The sequence below is a fragment of the Epithele typhae genome (assembly GCF_022376455.1).
Source record: "Epithele typhae strain CBS 203.58 chromosome Unknown BXZ73scaffold_79, whole genome shotgun sequence".
Classification (NCBI taxonomy): Eukaryota; Fungi; Basidiomycota; class Agaricomycetes; order Polyporales; family Epitheliaceae; genus Epithele; species Epithele typhae.
This window is the reverse complement of record NW_025954270.1, coordinates 46,391-68,490: the sequence shown is the minus strand read 5'-3', so window position 1 is coordinate 68,490 and position 22,100 is coordinate 46,391. Positions and strand designations below refer to the sequence as shown.

At 58.9% G+C, this 22,100-nt stretch overlaps 10 protein-coding genes across 10 annotated transcripts; 4 read left to right on the top strand and 6 right to left on the bottom strand.

Annotated features, from left to right (window-relative positions):
- Positions 1–399: 399 nt before the first annotated feature.
- BXZ73DRAFT_54433 (uncharacterized protein) lies at positions 400–1,332 on the bottom strand (the record flags this gene model as incomplete). Its single annotated transcript, XM_048021169.1, has 2 exons — positions 400–624; positions 727–1,332. Coding segments are annotated over 2 exons (831 nt in total), but the record flags the coding sequence as incomplete, so codon positions are not given.
- A 2,409-nt stretch (positions 1,333–3,741) lies between these two features.
- On the top strand, positions 3,742–5,658 carry BXZ73DRAFT_106233 (uncharacterized protein; the record flags this gene model as incomplete). Its single annotated transcript, XM_048016554.1, has 1 exon — positions 3,742–5,658. One exon carries the CDS (start codon positions 3,742–3,744, stop codon positions 5,656–5,658), a length of 1,917 nt encoding a protein of 638 aa, XP_047872896.1.
- A 1,899-nt stretch (positions 5,659–7,557) lies between these two features.
- Positions 7,558–8,148, bottom strand: BXZ73DRAFT_32390 (uncharacterized protein; the record flags this gene model as incomplete). Its single annotated transcript, XM_048017820.1, has 1 exon — positions 7,558–8,148. A coding segment is annotated over one exon (591 nt), but the record flags the coding sequence as incomplete, so codon positions are not given.
- Positions 8,149–8,771: 623 nt separating this feature from the next.
- Positions 8,772–8,972, bottom strand: BXZ73DRAFT_54448 (uncharacterized protein; the record flags this gene model as incomplete). The annotated part of the gene is made up of 1 exon (XM_048021170.1): positions 8,772–8,972. A coding segment is annotated over one exon (201 nt), but the record flags the coding sequence as incomplete, so codon positions are not given.
- Positions 8,973–10,754: 1,782 nt separating this feature from the next.
- BXZ73DRAFT_54409 (uncharacterized protein) lies at positions 10,755–10,949 on the top strand (the record flags this gene model as incomplete). The annotated part of the gene is made up of 1 exon (XM_048021163.1): positions 10,755–10,949. The coding sequence occupies one exon, from the start codon at positions 10,755–10,757 to the stop codon at positions 10,947–10,949; it is 195 nt and encodes a 64-aa protein (XP_047872893.1).
- A 732-nt stretch (positions 10,950–11,681) lies between these two features.
- Positions 11,682–12,630, bottom strand: BXZ73DRAFT_81378 (glutathione S-transferase C-terminal-like protein; the record flags this gene model as incomplete). The annotated part of the gene is made up of 6 exons (XM_048023487.1): positions 11,682–11,757; positions 11,810–11,886; positions 11,943–12,114; positions 12,175–12,300; positions 12,356–12,514; positions 12,569–12,630. 6 exons carry the CDS (start codon positions 12,628–12,630, stop codon positions 11,682–11,684), a joined length of 672 nt encoding a protein of 223 aa, XP_047872892.1.
- Positions 12,631–13,196: 566 nt separating this feature from the next.
- Positions 13,197–15,107, top strand: BXZ73DRAFT_106229 (uncharacterized protein; the record flags this gene model as incomplete). Its single annotated transcript, XM_048016553.1, has 1 exon — positions 13,197–15,107. The coding sequence occupies one exon, from the start codon at positions 13,197–13,199 to the stop codon at positions 15,105–15,107; it is 1,911 nt and encodes a 636-aa protein (XP_047872891.1).
- Positions 15,108–17,398: 2,291 nt separating this feature from the next.
- BXZ73DRAFT_33698 (uncharacterized protein) lies at positions 17,399–17,992 on the bottom strand (the record flags this gene model as incomplete). Its single annotated transcript, XM_048017832.1, has 1 exon — positions 17,399–17,992. A coding segment is annotated over one exon (594 nt), but the record flags the coding sequence as incomplete, so codon positions are not given.
- A 632-nt stretch (positions 17,993–18,624) lies between these two features.
- Positions 18,625–19,812, bottom strand: BXZ73DRAFT_106227 (uncharacterized protein; the record flags this gene model as incomplete). The annotated part of the gene is made up of 4 exons (XM_048016552.1): positions 18,625–18,648; positions 18,753–18,841; positions 18,898–19,075; positions 19,696–19,812. The coding sequence occupies 4 exons, from the start codon at positions 19,810–19,812 to the stop codon at positions 18,625–18,627; spliced, it is 408 nt and encodes a 135-aa protein (XP_047872889.1).
- Positions 19,813–21,077: 1,265 nt separating this feature from the next.
- Positions 21,078–21,272, top strand: BXZ73DRAFT_54427 (uncharacterized protein; the record flags this gene model as incomplete). The annotated part of the gene is made up of 1 exon (XM_048021168.1): positions 21,078–21,272. The coding sequence occupies one exon, from the start codon at positions 21,078–21,080 to the stop codon at positions 21,270–21,272; it is 195 nt and encodes a 64-aa protein (XP_047872888.1).
- Positions 21,273–22,100: the final 828 nt, after the last annotated feature.

The window sequence follows — 22,100 nt, the reverse complement described above, 5'->3', positions numbered from 1 at the left end:
CGCGACGCCGTCCTTGAGGGTGGTGAGCTCGGTGGACATCCACGTGTCGCCGCGGTCGGAGTTGCAGATGCGCGCCGTGTCCGCGTTCTGGATGCATTCCCCAAGCTTCTCGTGGCTACTGACTAGATCCGATAGCCTCAAGTCTTTCGTGGTGACTTCGAGGGTGGTGGGGAGGGGGCAGGAGAGGGACCGGAGGTAGAGGTGCGACGCGGGATAGATGCCGGTGTTGAGAACGACGTGTCGCAAGGCAGGCACGGTCACGGGATCGACGCGGCTCCATCTCGACGAATCGAAACTGCGGAGATAGCTCTCGACCGTACCTCTATCGGCCGCCTCACCTTCGGAATCATAATCATCCACCTCCTCCTCATCCTCCGAGAAGTCCCCGCCGACTATCCAGAACTTGAGGCGCTCAAGCGCGGGGCACTGAGTCAGCGCTTCAGCGAAGTCTTCGAGGTGGTCGTCGGTGAACTGCGCGGGGGTGACGCACACGTCGCGGAGTGTGGGAGTGGTGAAGTGCGGGAAGAGGTCGATGGGGATGCACCGGAGGGTGTGGAGGCGGGGGAGGGCTACGGGGTTGAGAACAGGGGCTTGTGTGTCTGTGCTCCACCCCCGTAGATCATGCTCGAGCTCATCTTGGATAGTGCCCCGGGCGGAGGCGGTGCGGCCAAAGTCGTCGTTGTCTCGGTCCTCGCGGGGCGGCAGCCAATCTTCGTACATCCCCACGTAGCCCGGAAAGGTGATGCCGAGGACTTCGAGGTTGGGCGCGCCTGAGGCGAGGAACTTGCATAGAGCGGAGAGGGTCGATCCATTGAAGAAGAAACTTGGTGCATTGCCGAGGCGGACATACAGATCAACGATACGGGCAGCGTGCGGGGCGAGAGTGTTGGCGAAGTGATCGAGGAAGTGGTAAACTTTGAGGCGGAGAGGCTGAGGAGAAGACCGTTCGAGGGCGAAGGCTGCAAACTCGCGGCGGCTGGCTTTACATTTCCGGGGTTGGGAGAGCAACTTCCCAGGCGCGGTGAGGGCGGCGGCCCATAGGCGGGGAGTCTTGAGTGCGATTGAACGCCAGTGGCGGCAGACATGGGCAACGGCGATGCTTCGAGGGTCTTGCCAGCAGTGTGAGAAGATTTCGGAGAGGACTTCGGTGGGGAAGGCGCGGTGGATGGGCGCGACGGCGTTGTAGATGGAGAGGAGGGCGAGCGTGTTGTCGCGCTGCTTTTGAGTGTGGGTGGACACCCATGCGCGCACGGCGTCGTCAGAGAGCCCGGCCAAGGCAGCACGGTCTGCAGCGGGGATTGAGCCCAAGAGGACGCCGATGGAGGTATTCATGAAGAAGCAGTTCGGGTAGGAAGCAAAAGAAACAGGTGCGGGAAGGCGGGTACTAGCTCGAAGATGCTCCAGTCACGAGCGCTGACGGCAGGATGGAAGAGATCTATGAGCCATGTATGTAAGTACGTGAATATATATTCGTACCGTTCGCCCAACGCAGGCCAATTTCCCTGGGGGAAATAAGGGGCGCTTAAAGGGGAGCACATGACTCCATCTGGCGCCCGAGACCAGCTGCCAACCAAAATACAAACGCGTTGGATCGGAGTCGAACATGCGCACATATAGAACACCTGCACGCTTTACCAACTACGCCACAACCCAAGTGCAAAGCGCTACATTATATATTTCATGTCCTGTTATCTTACATCCAGGGCAATAAACTTCATCTCTGGCCAATTTCTTGCGGGCGCTTGTCGCCCCGCGCTCGCCGCCCCGCCGGCGCCTCCCGCCTCCGCCACCCGTGCTCATTGTGCCAGACAGCGAGCTCACTGTCCCTGCGCCCTGCCTCTCCCTCCCCTCCGTTTCCTTCCGTTCTTTTTGTGATATCCTCGCATTTAAAATGCGCGCTCAATGGTGAATACAGCGATACATGTGTATGTCACATCACTGTACAGTATGTCATTCTGAAATAACATGTGACATCATACCACCACCTCTGCAGTTATTCACCTGCTACCTCAAGATTAAACCAGCTATCACATACGACCATTTTATGCAGAAGTTATTCTATCAATGGAATGCGTGCATATGTTTCTATGTTGCACGCATCGTGAGAGGTGTAAGGGCTCAGTGCAGGCACATCCAGCCCGCTGTAGCTACTGTATTGTGTACCATTGAGCGCGCATTTTAAATGCGAGGGTATATCAAGAGGAACGGAAGGAAACGGAAAGGAGGGAGAGGCAGGGCGCAGGGACAGTGAGCTCGCTGTCTGGAACGATGAGCGCGGGTGGCGGAGGTGGGAGGCGCCGGCGGAGTGCAGTATCCGGATATATCGGGGTGGCGTGTGAGCGCCCACAGGCAGCCAGGAAGCCTTCGGGGACGTCGGGGAGGGGGGAATTCTTAGCCAACGGGATATAAAGTACAAAATGTGGTTCACTATAATGCGAAGATGGCGGAGTTGGTACAGCGCCTGGGTGCTTCTAGAATCTAGATGTCCGTGTTCGATTCCCGCCTGGGGCTTTGTATTTTGGTTGCCTGATATTATCCGGCGCCAACTGTGGTCACATGCTATCCTTTAAGCGCCCTGTATTTCCCCTGGGGAAATAGGTGTGCGTTCAGTGAACGGTACCAATTCTTATTCACGTACTGCGGTCCCTCCTATGAGCTGGCAGGGGACGGGCGCGAGGAGCCGGCGTACTCACCTGGCGGCAGGAAGGAAGAGATGGATGGGATGCAATCGTCTCTCGCTCTCTCATCATGCCCTTTGCTGGGAGAGGAGCCGGGAGAGGAGCTCGCTCGCCGGGAGCACCCGCTAGGGGCCACGTCGCGCCACTGAGCCAGTCCGGGCCCGGGGCTTCGCACGAGCGACGCGTCGGAGCTCGAAGTCGCATCGACAGCGGCATCGAATTCTGGGCATGCGCTGATACTCGCGGCATGAGTTGGAGCCTGGTGGGCAGGTCGCCGGTCATGCCAGAGTGGGGATGAGCCGGTCCACGATGAGTACTTGAAGGCTCGTGCTTGAGTGCGCACCGAGTCGCAGAATACACGCTCGTCTGGCTAGGCTCAGGTTGACACCGGGCCGCCGGGCCGCCGATCCAAATATTGGCACCGTCTCTCTCTTGCGTTTAACTCTTTCGAGGCTCAAAGACGGTCTGGAGCGCACGACGAGAACACGGGAGTACGTAGTTCACGGCCAGAACTTCAATGTTGCGTACTTTGACTTCGATCAGTCGACTGGTGGGCAGCCTGTGTGCTCGACGTCCCTTTTATCCACGCATTCAGTGCCATTTATGCAAATGTCAGTCAATCGTCCCACTGGGACGTACGGCGGGCCTGGCACTGCAGCCGCGGGCCATGGGATCATATGCAATCAACGCCGCTGCTTGACGAAAGTCTGAGAGGTTGTTATGAGGGATTGAAAAGACCGAGAAACCTGCCGCCAAAGGCCTACTAATGAGAAAGACATCCGGGGTCGGACACGTAGTCCGATGGCCGAATTTCGAAGAGGAATCATTCGTAGGATGGTGAGCACACCAAGTCGTCAAGGACTTTAGTAAGGTAGCCAGTCACCGGCGCTTCTCGAAGCCAGCGGTTCGTCGGGCCGCAGGCCTGAGCGCTTGAGCACCTGCGCATGCGACCGCGTCGGCGCCGTTCGCGAGTTCTGCTCCTGGCCACATCATCGACAGTCCGTTGAGGTCCTCACATCGTGCAACCACCCACCAGTCGACGAGAACGCGGATATCCACACTCATGGCCGCCGTCGACATCCTTCCCTTTCCTGCCTTCGCGCGCTCTATCCCTGCTGCAGATCGTGCTTCGCTCTCAGGACTCTCGGATGCTGCCATTCGCAAGTCGGTTGTCGTCAAGGCGGAGGAGTACCGCGAGATCGCACTGTCTCTACTATTTCTCCACAACTCAATCGCACCGATTCATCGCGCTTTGCCTACGGAACTCCTCTCTGAGGTTCTTTCACACTGCTGGCACGACATGCGCAGTGTGCACCTCATGCACGTCTGTCGTCTCTGGCGCGCGGTAGCCCTCAAAACACCGCAACTGTGGGCAGAAGCCGTCGCAGCTCCGGGTACCCAGCTCACATTCAACAAGGCCAGGATCGAGGCGCAGTGTCAAGACCTGGAGGACAACCGCATCTCGTTTGCGACTACCGCGATAGAGTTGTCGTCTCCAGCACCACTGCGCCTCAAGATTCATTTTCTCCCCGATGCCCTATCCCAGACGCTCTCGTCGCACACCTCCCGACTCGCCGATTTGTTCGTTCGCATCCAAAGCGCCGCGCAGTTGAAGTCTCTGTGTGCACTTCTTGCCAACGGCGTACCCAACCTCAACGTCCTCGGCATTGCGTTTCCCGGATATACAGGGATGTACCGAGAGTGGTTGGCGCCGGGAGCCAGACGCCACTACAACGACATCGACGAGCAAGACAACCAAAGGAACCTTTCCAAGGAGCTCACGAAATGGAACTCGGGTGCTCAAGGCCTGATCGCAGACACTCCTCGTCTCCAGACGCTTCGATGCGTTCCGATCGATCTCGTGTCTCACTTTGCTTGCCCCAGCGTACGCGACATGTGTATCACTCCCGCGGTATTCAACACGGATCACTTGGAGGACTTCGTTCACGCGTTGAAGAACACTCCGGACCTCACGCGCCTCGATCTGTGCATGGAGAACAGGAACAGTGCCCGGCTGAGACCGGACGATGACGCACCCGGGTGGGCGGTCAATCCCGTCGACCTTCCAGCGCTGCGGACGTTGGTCGTCAACCTCAACTGCAACCTATACACGGCACAGTACATGGATCTCATCTCCATTTCGTCCTCCGTCAGAGTCAACCTCATAGAAGGCGATCTCGGCCTTTCGCACCTCTGCCAAGACCTCCCTTCTCGACACACTCCGTTCATCCAATCTCGAGTACAGTCCGCAAGCACCGTCCACATCTGGGACTCTTACGACCAGTGGGAGATTCCCACCGCCATCGTCTCAACGTCGAAGGACGACGAGGAGCTCATCCGCTTCACCATCTCCGCGGACGTGCATGACTCGCCGTATCTGACCTCGTTCGACCTCATCCAGACCTTCCGCGACACCGGCGCGGCCGTCACTCGCCTCGTCCTCCACCAAAACTGGTCGATCCAGACCCCGAACGGGCAGCCCGACTTCTTCCGCGCGTTCCCGCACCTCACCTCGCTCGACCTCGCCGGCCCCCGCGCGCACCGCGTCATCAAGGCGCTCCAGCACCTGGACATCGACGGGGCCCCCGACGCGCTCGTGTGCCCGCGGCTGAAGACGCTCAAGATCGTGTTCGCGCTAAACCGCGGGGACTACAAGTCGGCGTCGCGCAAGGCGTGGGAGGCGCTGCGGGTGCGGGTGCGGCCCTCGGGGTGGAGGGAAACGGTGTTCCGCGGGATCCCGGCGCGGGTCGCGGCGCTGGTGAAGCCGCTGGAGCACCGCGCGAAGCGAGGGCTCCGGTTGGAGCGGCTGGAGTGGGAGGACCGGGAGTGGGACCCGACGTTGAGGCTGGAGTTCCCGCCGTCGGTGGTGGTGGGGACGTACGTTCCGGGCCCTGGGCTGTTTGATCAGGAGGAGCTCGAGAAGCTGGTGGACGGGCCGGTCGTCTTTGGGGGGTTCACGTACCAGGAGATTGCTGAGTAGAGGTGTTCTGTTGCCTGCCAGACGGATGGATGTACTTTAACTTTGCAAACTTTGACTCTAGATCATATATGATTGCGCAGACTCTTCCTTGAGCTTTCCTCGTGCCGGTAACTTCATCCCGGCGGCGCTGATATCACGGTTAGAGGCCCTTCGGCGGTCGAAGCGCGAGGCCGATGGCGGGGAGCCACGCCCGCGCATATGCACCATCGGGACAGAGACGGAGATGGGTGCTACGAGAGTCTGTCGATGGGAAGTGGTCGGTGGGCCATTCGGGAATCGGGATGCACGAGCGCAGCCCGGCGGTGAATCGGAATCTGCATGAGACGTGGGCCTTCAGACTCATCTCGGAGTTAGAATGACGTTGTTGTGGTCATAGTCAATGTGTGCATTTGCGGCGAGGATGAGTATATACTGCCAACCCTACTATTGATCGATCAGACGGGGGAGTACTACATACACCACTCCTGTAATAGCGATGGGCGCAGCGTGATCATCAAGCTCAAGTCTCGGAGTCCGATTCATTGTCCGAATCCCCCACATTCCGAGTCGCTGTCGTAATGGCTCGTCGTAGGCTCGTGGTTCATGGGAGTCGACCCTGGTAGGTAACCCCGCCGAACACGATCGGCCCGTCGACCAACGTCTCGAGCTCCATCTGGTGGAACAGCGCCGGAGGTGGCACATAGGTGCGGACGATCGCAGTCGGGGGGAACTCGAGCCGGAGCGCCTCGTCCCACTCCACCACTCGCCACTCCAGCCGTTCCAGGCGAAGACCGCCCGACGCTCGGTCCCTCAGCATCTTCACGAGCGTTGCAAAGTCCTCTCGTACACCCGTCGCGATCTTCTCCTCCCACCCTGCTGGGTTGGCTTTGGTCACCTTCTGGACCGAGCGGCGCTTTCGAGGGAATGCGACGGCGAGGGTGCGCAGATGTCGACAGTTTAACGGATAGTCGGTGTCCTGGGGCTGCCCCGGGTACTCGTGTACCGGTCGAGATAGCGCCCACGGGGTACGCGAGACGCATTGGCCGGCGACGTCAAGGGACGTGAGATTGGGGAGAGCGTCGAGGATTTTGTCAAGTTCGGTGTCTTGGTTCTGGTGAACGACAAGCCACGTGATGTTCGCGCCGTGCTCGCGGAATACGGAGGCGCAGTCCAATCTGGCCGGCTCCGCTCTCCATCTAAATGTTGCAAGCGTGAGTCGAGCGAGCGCGACGCCGTCCTTGAACGTGGAGACCTCGGTGGTCTTCCATTTGTCGCGGGGGTTGCAGTCGCAGATGCGAACCATGTCTGCGTTCTGGATGCGTTCCTCAAGCTTCTCGTCCCTGCCCACCATCTGTGGCAGTGTCGTGTGTTCAGCGATGACTTCGAGGGTGATAGGAAGGGGACACGAGAGGCAACGGAGATAGAGATGCGACCCAGGATAGATACCAGCGTTGAGAACAACGCGGGCATGGTTACTGGAGCGACACTGTCCCAGATGAACGAATCGAAAGCGGGAAGATAGCTCTCGACCGGATGTCCACCGAGCTGTTCACTCTCATACGTAGTGAAGTCTTTGCCGACAATCCAGAACTTGAGGCGCTGAAGCGCAGGACACCAAGTCGGCGCTTTGGCGAAGTCGTCCAGGTGGTCGTTGGTGAACTGCGCGGGGGTGACGCACACGTCGCGGAGCGTAGGTGTGGTGAAGTACGGGAAGAGGTCGATGGGGATGCACCGGATGGTGTGGAGGCGAGGGAGGGCTGCAGCGCCAAGGACCGGGCCTCGTGCGCTTTCGCTCCACTCCCATAGATCCTCCGCAAGCTCCTCGTGGATTTTGGATCGAGCGGTGGGAGTGGGGCCAAAGTCCCCATCGTCGTCGTCCTCACAGAGCGGCAGCCAATCTTCGTACATCCCCACGTACCCCGGGAATGTGATACCGAGGACTTCGAGATTCGGCGCACCCGAGTTGAGAAACTCGCATAAAGTGGAGAGGTTCGATGCATCGCCGAGGCGGACGTAGAGATCGACGAGGCGCGCAGTGTGTGGGGTGAGCGTGCTGGCGAAGCGATCGATGAAATAGTAGACTTTAAGGCAAAGAGGCTGAGGAGAAGATCGCTCGAGCGCAAACTCTGCAAAGTCGTGGCGGCTGGATCTACATCCCCAGTATTGGGAGAGCAGCTTCCCAGGTGCGGCGAGGGCGGCGGCCCAAAGGCGGGGAGTCTTGAGCGCGATTGAACGCCAGTGGCGGCAGACATGGATGACGGCGATGCTTTGAGGGTCTTTCCAGCAGTGTGAAAAGACTTCGGAGAGAATTTCTGTGGGGAAGGCGCGGTGGATGGGCGCGACGGCGTTGTAGATGGAGAGGAGGGCGAGGGCAATGTCGCGGTACTCTTGGGCGCGAGTGGCTACCCATGCGCGCACGGCGTCGTCAGAGAGGCCGGCTAATGCAGCACGGTCTGCAGCGGGGAGTGAGCATGAGAAGAAGGGGACTGCGACAGTCATGAGGTCTTGAGCTCGGAGCAGATGGTAGTTGCGCTGAAACAGCAGCAAGCGCTAGGCTGTGACTCTCTCTCTCTCCTCGACCACGATTACATCTGGCTCGCTCGCCTGCACTCTCTCGCGACCTTCTTCTCTTCATATTGTCTGCTCTCCGTTCGTTCAGCTCTTGTCAAGTCATACGTAGCATCAGGCATACGTTGAACATCGGCCGATTGTAGTTCTGCGCTGTCCCTCGAGGGGAAGATTGGAAGTCCACAACTCACTGCGCGTACGTTCCACCTTCGCCGTCCTCTCGCGTTCTCTCGCTTCCCAGCATGGTCGCACTTTGTACACCTCGTCCCGCGTTCGAATCAATCGATGCTTCGGCTGTTGCACGTCCGGATTGACTTCGTCAATGTGTGGCGCATCCACGCAAGCAGCCCGTCATCCATAGACGAGGCGTACCTCCGCACTCCGCACTGCTCGTGCACCCCGTACCCTCCCTTTCTGTCAACATGGGTCCCTACATGTCCTTGAGACATGCACTCCCGCACCACAAAACCCATCGCCGTGTCTCCAGTCGCAGCCGAGCTCTGTGCGCGATGCTCGTCTGCGTCTGAAGATGTTCCCCTGCCTCTCAGCACGTACATAAGTAGCGACTAACTAGCATCCTGAACTCCCGAGACACAGACACTCGCGGTGTTGTTGCTTTCGCAGCGCACGGGCTGAACCTGGCAGGCGTTGGCTCTAGCGAGGCCAGTGGCGGAGATGGGCGAGCACTCAATATCGATCTGAGCGGTGGTGTCGTGGAGGAACAAGCCGAGGAGAGTGAAGATGGCGGAGGACGAAGCGTCGCTTGCCTAGGGAACATCCCGAGGTGGGTATCGTGGGTGCGATGGAAATCAACAGAGGGACTCACGCTCTGGGGAAGGGGCATGTCGACAAGGGGAGGAAGGGTACAGAAGCGAGAGGGCAGTCGTGAGTGCCTAGAGCGAATGTGGGTTAGAGGGATGCTGACGAGATGTCGGTCCATGTGCAGGTTCCCGGCGACCTCGAGCGCTGAGCTTCGTGGAGTCGCAGCCGCGGACTCGACCTCAGGTGCTTGGCCAATGCAACACTTGAGAAGGGCTCGTTCGGCGTGTTCCTTGGATTCGTGCCACTCATAAAGCCCAATTACGAGTGCGTGTGTTCTTCCCCGCAATCTCTTGTACCAATCCGATTTCCAGCCTTGCCGCTCGTATTTGGAACAGACGAAACATCAAGCATGTATTAAGAGGAAATGCAAGGTCTTCGACGACATAACGACCGTCGACCAAGACATCCAGGCATAACAACTACCGCATGAGCACAGTACGAAAACACGAGACCAATCGCTTAGACCGAGACCGGCACACAGGGATCGCCCTACAGAGCAACACGTAAGCCCACGATCCCACCGAATTAACGACGAAACGCTCACGATGTTGTTGTTCTCGCAGCATACCGTCTGCGCCGTGCACGCGTTGCCCGAGTTGACAGTCACCACGTCGATGGTCGGTGGTCCTCACAAGGGGATGAGAAACACCAACGCAGCTAGCGTGCGCACGACGGCAACCTCGCGTTCCGCGCGTAGCCAAATGGCGTACACGGCACACCTGGTTGTCTGATTGTGGCTGCCGTCTCTCCAGGTCGTTCCGGGCGTTGATAATCTCATGACTGCGGGCACGTTGCCGCTGATCGACAGGGTGGGCGTAGCGTGGACGGATGCGATCTTCTCCTTCGTCGTGTGGATCAGATTTGGGTAAGTGGCCTTCGCGTTTCGAGCACCGGCTTCGTTGAGTCACCGGGTGTGCGCAGGATAACCATGCTGGTGATTTGGTATGGCGATCGCATACGAGCATGGTTGGATCTCGGCTTCACCACCACGAGTCGGGACAACTGATCGGACACAGCAGTGATATTCTTGGACAGGATGTAGGATTTTACACTCAGTAACTGTAGTGTACCTGTAGCAGTAGACGTACACAGTGCATCGCGACTAAACTCCGCGGAAGTTCACGAATTTCTCGACTGGCGACAGGTTCGGAGTTGAAGAGGTTCGCTTACTGAGATATTCGTCAGTAGCATGTACGATGCTTCGTGTCCAGACGGACGTACTTTCCTGCCTCTCAGTGGAACATTCAACGTAAGTTCTTCAAGCTTTTGATGAAGTTGGGTCGGCGGCGGCTGGCTCCTCTGTATTGGCGCCGGCCGTTTGTTTGCACGCTGCCTGCAAGCCAAACACGCGTCTGGCGGGCCGGCGGACGCCTTCTTGTGCACTTCATTGTCGACGACGAGCTCCTCCGACCTCCAGAGCCTCCTGCCGCCCCCTCCCTCTTACGTGCTCTGTATCCTGGCGACACGACCACTGTGGACGACACTTTGTGCACTTGTTTGGTCCGCCTCCAACACTTGCCTGGAATGGAAACCTCCTGTTGGTGCAACGCGATTGCCTGTCGTTCGCGTCCAGACGCAATCCAAGAGCAATCCGTCGCGAGCAAGTGTGTACTTAAGACACGGACGGCGGAGGGTGAGTCGTCACCATCATTCGCATCGTCTACCGTCCACTCGACCCTCCACTCGCATATACACTCGCACACATCTTCGAGTCCACCTCATCCGCAATGGCCTACACCACCGTCGCCACCTACTCCTTCGCGGCCCCCGCCGCGCCGAACGCGTTTGCGTTGTTTGGTTCCACTCAGTCACCGCGTGACACCTACGGGCTCTACGACGAGGCACGGCACGTCCTCCATCGGCCGAATGGGCAGAAGAAGACGTCCACGAAGGGCGGCCTGAAGAAGTACTTCAGGCTGTGAGCGCGCGCGGCTTGCGGGCATCGTCCCTGAGCCAGCCCCGCCACCTTCAAACATACACTCGCACGGCGACCATCGCCTGCACAATTCCGCGGTCGAACCCGCCCTGCGGCATCAACGTCGTCCTCGTCTTCACGTCCGTGCTGCCCGAGCGCGCACACGACGCTCGAGTCGACTCCGCAAGACCCACCCAGCGCCGCGCCTCGCGCCGGTCCCACCGTCAGCCTCGCGCTCTGCGCGAGCAGGCTCGTCTCCTGGAGATCCAGATGGATACGGAGGCTACTTCTCGGAGATCTACGGACTTGCGCATATTCTTTGTTATACTTTGTATCGCTCGCGCTGCCATGCCTCGTACATCTCACAGTGTAGCGGGTTAAAGCAACAATAATCGTCTGGCCTCTCTTTGTGTCCCATGCATACATGAACACTCGGAATTGAGCCTGAAACACGGATCCAACAGGCTACATAGAATATGCCCAACCCGCGCGGCGGCGCCTTGGATGGCAGACTCTATGATGTCGCACCCGTCGTGCGTTCGTAGACCGCACGCATTGCATGATCAGCAGCAACGAACATATCCATTTCGCGGAACGTCACCCTGATACCGGTATGACAATTTCGGCACCGCTGCCGGTAAGTAGAGTGTATGAAGTAAACATGGTCGATGTTGCGATTCGCCTGAGGCAGTAGTACTCTGAATAGGCATATCGAAACCTTGTGGCCATCGCCTCTACCTTAACCGCTGCGTGTCTCGTCCCACATCGCGATGGTTTTCGCTACCGCAGGCCTCGCGAGAAGCTCGTTGTGCCATCTACTCATCGTTAGGTGATTTCCAACGAGCAGCAACAGCAATCGCGACGCACCTCTTGAAATGCGGGAACTCATCCACCTTGAGCCCGTCCCAGCCGCAAGAACGTCCTTCACCGCGACACGATTCCACCTGTGAGCACAATATGTGAGCCACACGCCGGTCCACATAGACAGGAGAGCATACACAACGAAGGACAAGTCCGCGGCACTCGGTTTGTCGCCGACGAGCCACTGGCGCGTCGCGAGCGTCGCGTCGAGCACGCCGATGACGCGCACATCTCCTTGCGGTACCGTTCGATGCGCTCGGGATCTTCTCGGAGTGAAGAAAGTGAACCATCCGGCCTGGCCAAAGTACGGGCTGCGCAATGGACGGAGTGAACATGCGCAGGAAGTGAACGGCGAACGACGGAGACACTACCCTTGGCCCGATGCCTGGAAGAAGAGCCACTGCGAGAGCAGGATGCGGTCTTCGAACCCTGCGAACGAGATCTTGCGCTCGGTATCGTACTTCTCAACGAGGTACTGGACGATGGCGCAAGACTCCCTGTGAAACGGAGTCAGCGCGTAAGTACGGGCGATGCACAGAGACGACACAGTACCAGACGACAAAATCGTTGTTCTTGTGGTCGATAAGCGTAGGTGCACGGCCGTTCGGGTTGTGCTTCGTGTGCGATTCCAGCTTGTGGTCGCCCTTGCCGATGTCGAGGTAAACGGACTCGTACTCGAGGCCAAGCTCTTCGAGAATCATGACGACCTTCCTGTGAAAACGTGTTTGGCTTCAAACACACACGCCCGCAATAAATACCGCTCACCATGGATTGGGAGGCAGGCCTTTCATCGAGAAGAGGGTGAAGTGGGGTTGCGGCGAAGACATGGTGCAGAGGCGGAGGGGATTTCCGTTTGAACTCGGTTAGGCAGCCTGTTTGCTCGACGTGCCTTTTATCAACCCATCCAACGTGTCGGCCAGGAAGAGCTGGCATAATCTATATGATCGTTAGTCAGTCGTCCCATTGCGAAGCTCAGGAAACCCACAGCCGCGCACCATGGGTCATATAATCAATGCTGCCTGACGAATCTCAGATCGGAGACTGCCGTGCGAAGCTCAGAAGGCCGAGACACCTGCAGTCCAAGGTCCGTGAGAAAGACCCACGGGGTCGGGCATGTAGTCCGATGGCCGAGTTTCGAAGAGGAATTAATCTTAGGATGATGGTGAGAGTCGGAGCGCGGGTGAAGCGGCCAGTCACCGGCGCTTCTCCACGAGCGGATTTGTTTGCTCGCGCCAAATAATAATTATAAAGCTGCAGACTTGCCAGCGCCTGCGACCACACCGGTTCGGTTCACGCGCGCGTCTTCCTCCTGGCCACATCATCGAGAGTACGGGCTCTGCTTCTCACATTGTGGAACCAACTCCAGCTGACGAGACCATAGATGAACACAGTAATGGCCAACGTCGACGCCCTTCCCTTCCCTGCCTTCGCGCGCTCCATCCCTGCTGCAGATCGTACTTCACTGTCGGGGCTCTCGGACGCTGCTATTCGCGAATGGGTCGTAGCTAAGGCGGAGGAGTACCGCAAGATCGCACTCTCTCTGCTATCTCTCCACAACTCAATCGCACCGATTCATCGCGCTTTGCCTACGGAACTCCTCTCCGAGGTTCTTTCACACTGCTGGGACGACATGCGCAGTGTGCGCCTCATGCACGTCTGCCGTCTCTGGCGTGCGACAGCGCTCAAGACCCCGCGACTGTGGGCAGAAGCCGTCGCAGCTCCGGGCGCCCAGCTCACATTCAACAAGGCCAGGATGGAAGCGCAGTGTCAACACCTGGAGGACAACCGCCTCTCGTTCGTGGCTACCGCGGTAGAATGGTCGTCTCCGGCATCGCTGCGCCTCAAGATTCATTTTCTCCCTAATGCTCTATCCCAGACGCTCTCGCCGCACACCTCCCGACTCGTCGATTTGTTCGTCCGCCTCCAAAGCGCCGCGCAGCTCAAGTCACTATGCGTACTTCTTGCCAACGGCGTCCCCAACCTCGACATTCTCGGTATCGCGTTCCCAGGATATACAGGGATGTACCGAGAGTGGCTGGGGCCAGGAGTAAGACACCACCACGACGACACCGACGAGCAAGGCGACCCACGGAACCTCTCCAAGGAACTTATCAGTTGGAGCTCGGGTGTTCGAGGCCTGGTCGCAGACACTCCTCGTCTTCAGACGCTCCGATGCGTTCCGATCGATCTCGTGGCTCAATTCGCTTGCCCCACCGTGCGCGACATGTGCATCACTCCCGCAGTATTCAACCCGGATCATTTGAAGGGCTTCGTTCAAGCGCTGAAGAACACCCCGAACCTCATGCGCCTCGATCTGTGCATGGTAAACATGGGCTTCATGCTCAGGCCGGACGATGACGCTCCCGGATGGGCGGCGAGGCCCGTCGACCTTCCGGCGCTGCGGACGTTGGTAGTCAACCTCGACAGCAACATCAAGACGGCAAAGTACCTGGACCTTATCTCGCTTTCGTCTTCCGTCGGCATCAACCTTATACGATGCGACCTGGGCATTTCGCACAAGCTCTACGAAGACCTCCCCTCTCGCCACACCCCGCTCCTCCGAGATCGAGTGCAGTCTGCAAGCGCAGTTCACGTGTGCGACTCGTACGACAAGTGGAACATCCCCAACACCGCCGTTTCGACATCGCGGGACGACAAGGAGCTCATCCGCGTCACCCTTTCCGCCCATTCGCACGGCACGCCCTACCTCGGCTCGTTCCACCTCATCGAGACCTTCCGCGACACCGGCGCCACCGTGACCCACCTCGTCCTCCACCAGACCTGGACGATACAGAGCACGAGCGGCCCGCCGGACTACTTCCGCGCGTTCCCCCACCTCACCTCGCTCGACCTCGCCGGCCCCCGCGCGCACCGTGTCATCAAGGCGCTCCAGCACCCGGACGTCGACGGGGCCCCCGACGCGCTCGTGTGCCCGCGGCTGAAGACGCTCAAGGTCGCGTTCGGGCTGAACCGCGGGGACGACAAGTCGGCGTCGCGCAAGGCGTGGGCGGCGCTGAGGGTGCGGCCGGCGGGGTGGGAGGAGACGGTGCTGCGCACGATCCCGGCGCGGGTCGCGGCGGTGGTGAAGCCGCTGGAGCACCGCGCGAAGCGAGGGCTCCGGTTGGAGCGGCTGGAGTGGGAGGACCGGGAGTGGGACCCGACGTTGAGGCTGGATTTCCCGCCGTCGGCGGTGGTGGGGACGTACGTTCCGGGCCCTGGGTCGTTTGATCAGGAGGAGCTCGAGAAGCTGGTGGACGGGCCAGTCGTCTTTGGGGGGTTCACGTACCAGGAGATGGCTGAGTAGAGTGTCAGTAGAGTGTGTGTTGTGGCCTGGACGGACGGACGGACTTTACGACTTATAACGCACGGGTACTCCGGATGAAGTTGAGCCGTCGCGGTTCCCCTGCCTCCATGCCCACATGACCTTTCTTACGCGCTTTTCTGGGCCACATCCCCAAGATGTGCTCCGCCCATTGCGCCGAGAAAACACCCTGCAAGGCCATACATATACCTATCTGGCTTGTCCGGTACTCGATCAGAATGCGAGGTGGGAAGGCACCGTAACGCGGCGGACATCGAGCGACGAGCGCGAGGTCCTCCGTGTATCACACGACGACCTGCTCGACGTCGACCCGCCCTTCGCCGCGGCCCGAGCCCGCGTGGCGCCGCTCGGCGTCGACATCCGTTTCGCATGGCTGCCGCCCACGCCAGCGTTGCCGGAAACGAAGGACACAAGGTCACCGATCCGACGCCGGACGTGGATGTGGAGAACGTCGCCGCCGCCGCCGATGTCCGCGCCTGCTCATGTGCGACCTGAATCCGAAGCGGGTGAGCGGTGGGCGGCGCTCGGAGAGTCGCTGTTGAAGATTCTTCGGTGCCATGGTCGGAGCGCAAGGCCGCCGGTGGCGAGGAACCGTGCGAGCGCATCTGCGGCGTTGAGACGGAGATGGAGAGGGTGCTGCGAGATTCGGCCGATGGTCAAGTGGACGGAGTGGGGTCGTTCGAGGTGTGCGGGCGCAGCACGGTGGTGCATTGGGAACTTCCGGTCTTCACACTGGAGTGGGAAATAGAATGACGTTCAAGTAGTGGCCTCACAGTCAATTAGTGCACGCGGAGAGGATGAGCCTTATACCCTGCTATTGATCCATGTACACGACGTGTATAGTAACGACCGCGTAACGTCATCATCAAGTTTCGCAGTCGTCACCGTCCGAATCCTCCCACTCTTCGAGTCGCCGTCGTGCGCGTGACGGGTCGTCATACGCTCAGAGCTCCAGGGGGCTGACCTGGTAGGTGACCCCGCCGAACACGACCGGCCCGTCGACCAACGTCTCGAGCTCCATCTGGTGGAACAGCGCCGGAGGTGGCACATACGTGCGGACGACCGCGGTCAGAGGGAACTCGAGCCGGAGCGCCTCGTCCCACTCGGCCACTCGCCACTCGAGACGCTCCAGGCGAAGACCGCTCGACGCTCGGTCGCGCAGCATCTTCACGAGCTCCCCAAAGTCGTTTTGAATGTCCGTCCCGATCGTTTTCTCCCACCCCGCTGGATTCGCTTCGACCACCGTTTGAACCGAGCCGCGCACTCGAGGGAATGCGACGGCGAGGGTGCGCAGATGCTGACGGTTCGGACCGTCGCTGTCCGGTTCCTGGGCTTCCGGTCGAAGTAGTGCTCGCAAGACGTCCGACACACATTGGCCGGCGATATCAAGCGACGTGAGATTGGGGAGAGCGTGGAGGACTTCGCGCATGTCGGACTGAGAATAGGATCGGTGCTCGTTCTGGCGGATGACGAGCCGTGTGATGTTCGCGCCGTGGTTGCAGAATACGCGGGCGCAGTCCGACCACATCCATCTCAACGTTGAAAGCGCGAGTCGAGCGAGCGCGACGTCGTCCTTGAACGTAGTGAGCTCGGTGGACATCCATCCGCTGGAGTCGGAGTCGCAGATTTGTGCCGTGTCTGCATTCTGGATGCGTTCCTCAAGCTCCTCGTTTCTGTCGACCGAATCTTGCAGTGTCGAGTATTTAGCGATGATGTCGAGGGTGATAGAAAGGGGACATGAGAGGCAACGGAGGTAGAGATGCGACGCGCGATAGATATGAGTGTTGAGAACGACGATTTGCAAGGCGGGCATGGTTACTGGATCGACGCTGTTCCATATAGACGCATTGAAATGGGGAAGATAGTACTCGACCGAATCTATAAATCTACCGGCCTCTTCCCTAGTAACATCGTACTCCAGGTGTATCTGTTTGCCGAGTATCCAGAACTTGAGGCGCTCAAGCGCGGGACACCGAGTCAGCGCTTCTGCAAAGTCGTCCAGGTGGTCGTCGAACTGCGCGGGGGTGACGCACACGTCGCGAAGTGTAGGAGTGGTGAAGTCGGGAAGAGGTCGATGGGAATGCACCGGATGTGTGGAGGCGAGGAAGGGCTACGGCGTCGAGAACCGGGCCTTGTGTGCCTTCGCTCCACCCCCATAGGTTCTCCCCAAGCACCTCTTGGATCTCGGATCGGGCGGTGAGAGTGAGGCCAAAGTCTGAGTTGTCTTCGTCCTCGTGGAGCGACAGCCAATCTTCGTACATCCCCACGTACCCCGGAAATGTGATGCCGAGCACTTCGAGGTTCGGCGCACCCGAGTTGAGGAACCTGCATAGAGTGGAGAGGTTCGATACGTCGACGAGGCGGACGTAGAGATCGACGAGGCGCGCAGCGTGTGGGGCAAGCGTGCTGGCGAAGTGATCGAAGAAGTGGTAAATTTTGAGGCGAAGAGGCTGAGGAGACGATCGTGCTAGGGCAAACTCTGCAAAATCGCGGCGGCTGGATCTGCATCTCCGGCGTTGGGATCCAAGCAGCTTTCCAGGTGCGGCGAGGGCGGCGGTCCAGAGGCTGGGAGTCTTGAGCGCGATTGAACGCCAGTGGCGGCAGACATGGATGACGGCGATGCTTCGAGGGTCTTTCCAACAGTGTGAAAAGATCTCGGAGAGGATTTCCGTGGGGAAGGCGCGGTGGATGGGCGCGACAGCGTTGTAGATGGAGAAGAGGGCGGCCGCGATGTCGTGGTACTCTTGGGCACGGGTGGTCACCCATGCGCGCACGGCGTCGTCAGAGAGGCCGGCTAATGCAGCATGGTCTGCGGCGGGGATTGAGCTTGAGAGGAAGGGGACGGTGATAGTCATGAGGTCTTGAGCTCGGAGCAGATGGTACTGTAGTTGCGCTGAAACAGCAGCAAGCGCTAGGCTGTGTCTGTCTCCTTCCCTCCTCGACCACGATTCCATCTGGCCCGCTCGTTCCGCTCATCGCCTGCACGGACTTCCAATCTTCCCCTCGACGGACAGCTGACAGCAGAACGACAATCAGCCAGTGTTCAGCGTGTACCTGACGCTACGTACGGCCTGACAAAAGCTGGACGAACGGAGGGCAGACGTGAAGAGAAAGAGGTCGCGAGAGAGTAGGTCACTGCGCGTACGTTCCACCTCGGCCGCTCTCTCGCGTTCTCTCGCTTCCCAAAATTGTCGCACTTTGTACATCTCGTGCCGTGTTCGAATCAATCGATGCTGCGGCTGTTGCACGTCCGGATTGACTTCGTCCATGTGCCGCACATCCACGCAAGCAGCCCGTCATCCACTCCCCACTTCGCACTCCTCGTGCACCCCATACCCTTCCTTTTTACAACATGGGTCCCCATATGTCCTTGAGAAATACACTTCCGCGCCGCAAGACACATCCAGTCGCAGTCGCGCTCCGTGCGCGATGCTCATCTGCGTCTGAAGACGTTCCCCTCCCTCGCAGCACGTGCATAAATGGTGGCTAGCGAGCATCCCTACACGCCGCCCCGGGTCTCTATCTACGGCGAGGTCAGCAAGCATCCGATGGAAATGAGTTCACCCTGCGCTCGCGACGCCTTCTACCATGTAAGCAAGCAAGAACGTCAGAAACAGAGACACTCACGGCGTTGTTGCTTTCGCAGCACACGCGCTGCACCTGGCAGGCGTTGGCTCTAGCGAGCTCGAGGCCGGTGGCGGAGATGGGCGAGCACTCTAGATCTGTCGAGGTGAGTTTCGTGAGTGCGATGGACATCAACAGACGGACTCACGCTCTGGGGAAGGGGCAGGTCGACAGGGAAGGAAGGGTGCAGAAGCAGTGGAGCGGTTCAGAGTGCTTGGAGCGAAGGAGCGAGGGATGCTGACCCTGTGCAGCTTTCCGACGAGCTCGAGCGCCATTGCGGCGCGAGAGTCGAAGAGTTGGAAGTTGAGCGGCGAGGCGAAGGACGACTATGTGTGCGTGCGTCTCTGTTCGACAGCCGGGCTTCGTGGAGTCGCAGCCGCGGACTCCCACTTCTCGACCTCAAGTGCTTGGCCGAGGAAATACTTGAAGAGGGCTCGTTCGGCGGGTTCCTTGGATTCGTGGCACTTATAAAGCCCAATTACGAGTATGTGTGTTCTTCCCCGCAATCCCCTGTCACTGATACCGACCCGACTTCCAGCCTTGTCACTCGCAATTGGTACAGACGAGACGTGAAGCATGTATTAAGAGGAAATGTAAGATCTTCGACGACATAGCGATCATCGACCAAGACATCTAGGCATAACAATTACCGCATGAGCACAGTACTAAAACACGAGACCAAACGCTTAGACCGAGACCAGCACACAGCTATCGCCCTGCAGAGCGCCATGTAAGCCCACGATCCCACCGAATTAACCACGAAACGCTCACGATGTTGTTGTTCTCGCAGCATACCGTCTGCGCTGTGCACGCGTTGCCCGAGCCGACCGCCACCACGTCGACGGTCGGAGGTACTCACAAGGCGACGATGGACACGGACGCAGCTAGCGCACACACGACGGCAGCCTCGCGTTCCGCCCATACCCAAAAGGCGTACACGGCACACCTGGTTGTCTGATTGTGGCTGCCGTCTCTCCAGGTCGTTCCGGGCGTTGATAATCGCGTTCGTGACTGCGGGCACGTTGCCTCTGATCGACGCGGTCGGCGTCGCGTAGATGGACATGATCTCAGAGCCTTTGATCACGACACGGCGGCAGACAACGTCAAGAAACGGCAAATGTGTCTTTATTCGACAACAGCCCTCAAAAACCCCTGAGCCACGGCAGAAGTCGATCTACCAAGTAGCTACAATACACAGCGACAAGCAATGCGTATGGGGGAAGTCAAGTACGTGGAGCATAACGTATACGTTTACTGCGGTTTAGCGCGCATTTTCCCGTGTGTGCCTCCCTGCGGCGCGTCTGCGCGCGCCGGAGCTCACGACCCGTCGGCCGCGTCTGCTAGAGACGCGGGGTGGAGATAGCTAAAGCAAACCGAAACCGGGGTGACGGGTTTGGGTGAGTGGACTTTGCATTCCGAGTAGCGACTTCGTTCTCACCGGGTATGTGCAGGATCACCATGGCGGTGATTTGGTATGGCGATCACGGTTGGGCCTCGGCTTCACCGCCACGGATCGGGACAACTGATCCGACACGATGAGAGAGCTGAGCTGGTGTGCGATGTAAAATACAGCTATAAAGACGACTCTCGTGCCTGGAATTTTAATTTAGACATGCGGTGACATTCTTGGCGAGGATGTAGTTTTGTGCACTCAGCGAGCTATCGATGTAGTAGATCTAGCAGTGGGTTCTCCAAGTCGGCATTTCACGAATTTCACTGCGTACTTTGTCGACCTCACTCAGCCTTCGACCAGTGGTGACAGGATTCGGAGTTGAAGAGGTTCGCTTACTGAGACAATCGCCCGTAGCATGTACGCTGGTTCGTGTCCGGACGGACGTACTTTCCCGCTTCTCAGTGGAACATTGAGTACCAGTACTTCAAGCTTGCGATGAAGTTGGGTCGGCGGTGCCACCTCTGGATTGGCGCCAGATTGTTTGCGCACCTGGCAGCCAAACACTGCCAAATACGCGTCTGGCGGGCCGGCGTGCGCTTCCTTTCACTCTTCATTGTCGACGACGACCTCCTCGCTGCCACTGGTGTCTCTCTCTCTTACGTGCTCTGTATCCTGGCGACACGACCACCGTGGATAACAATTTGTGCACTTGTTTGGTCTGCCTCCAACACTTGCCCGGAATGGAAACCTCGTGTGGGCGCCGCGCAATTGCCTATCGTTCGCGTCCAGAAGCAATCCAGGAGCAATCCGTCGTGAGCAAGTGTGTACTTAAGACACGGACAGCGGATGGTAAGCCACCGTCATCACTCGCATCGTCCAGCGTCCACTCGAACTCCCAAACACTCGCACACATCCTCGAGTCCACCTCATCCGCAATGGCCTACACCACCGTCGTCACCTACTCCTTCGCGGCCCCCGCCGCGCCGAACGCGTTTGCGCTGTTTGGTTCCACCCAGTCGCCGCGCGACACTTACGGGCTCTACGACGAGGCGCGGCACGTCCTTCGCCCATCGAACGGGCAGAAGAAGACGTCGGCGAAGGGCGGGCTGAAGAAGTACTTCGGGCTGTGAGCGCGCGCGCCGCTCGCGGGCGTCGTCCCCGAGCCAGCCCAGCCCCCTTCCTTCAAACATACACTCGCGCGGCGACCATCGCCTGCACACAAGTCAAGTCCGCGGTCGACGCTGTCCCGCGGCATCAATGCCGTCCTCGTCCTCGCGTCCGTGCCGCCCGAGCGCTCACACGACGCTCGAGTCGACTTCGCAGGTCCCGCCGTCAGCCTCGCGCTCTGCGCGAGCAGGCTTGTCTCCTGGAGATCCAGATGGATAAGGAGGCGACTTCTCGGCTCGGGGATACATGGACTTGCGCATCTTTTTTAATAATTGTATTGCTCACGCGGGGTTCTCATGTCTTGTACCTACAGTGGAGCGGGTCGGAATAACAACAGTCTTCCATCTTCTCCTTGCGCGTCCCGTGAATACATCAAGACTCAGACCAGAAACACGTATGCAACCCTACCCGTGTGGCGGCGCGCTGGACAGCGGACTGCTTGATACCTCACCCGTCGCGTGTGCGCGGACCAGACGTACTACATGATCAGCTGAAACATTCCGCAAAATTCCGCTCTAATACTAACATGACGAACCCGGTAAGTAGAGTGAATGAGGCGAACTTTGTTGATGTTGCGATTCGCCTGGAATAGACACGAGCTCGGTTTACAAACGTCGTCGCCATCGTGTCTAGTTCAACCGCTGCGTTTCTTCTCCCACAGCGCAATGGTTTTTACTACTGCCAGTCTCGCCAGAAGCTCGTTGTGCTGTCTACTCGTCGTGCGAGTCGTTGGGTGAGTTCCAACGAGCAGCAACAAGATTCGCGACGCACCTCTTGAAATGAGAGCCGGC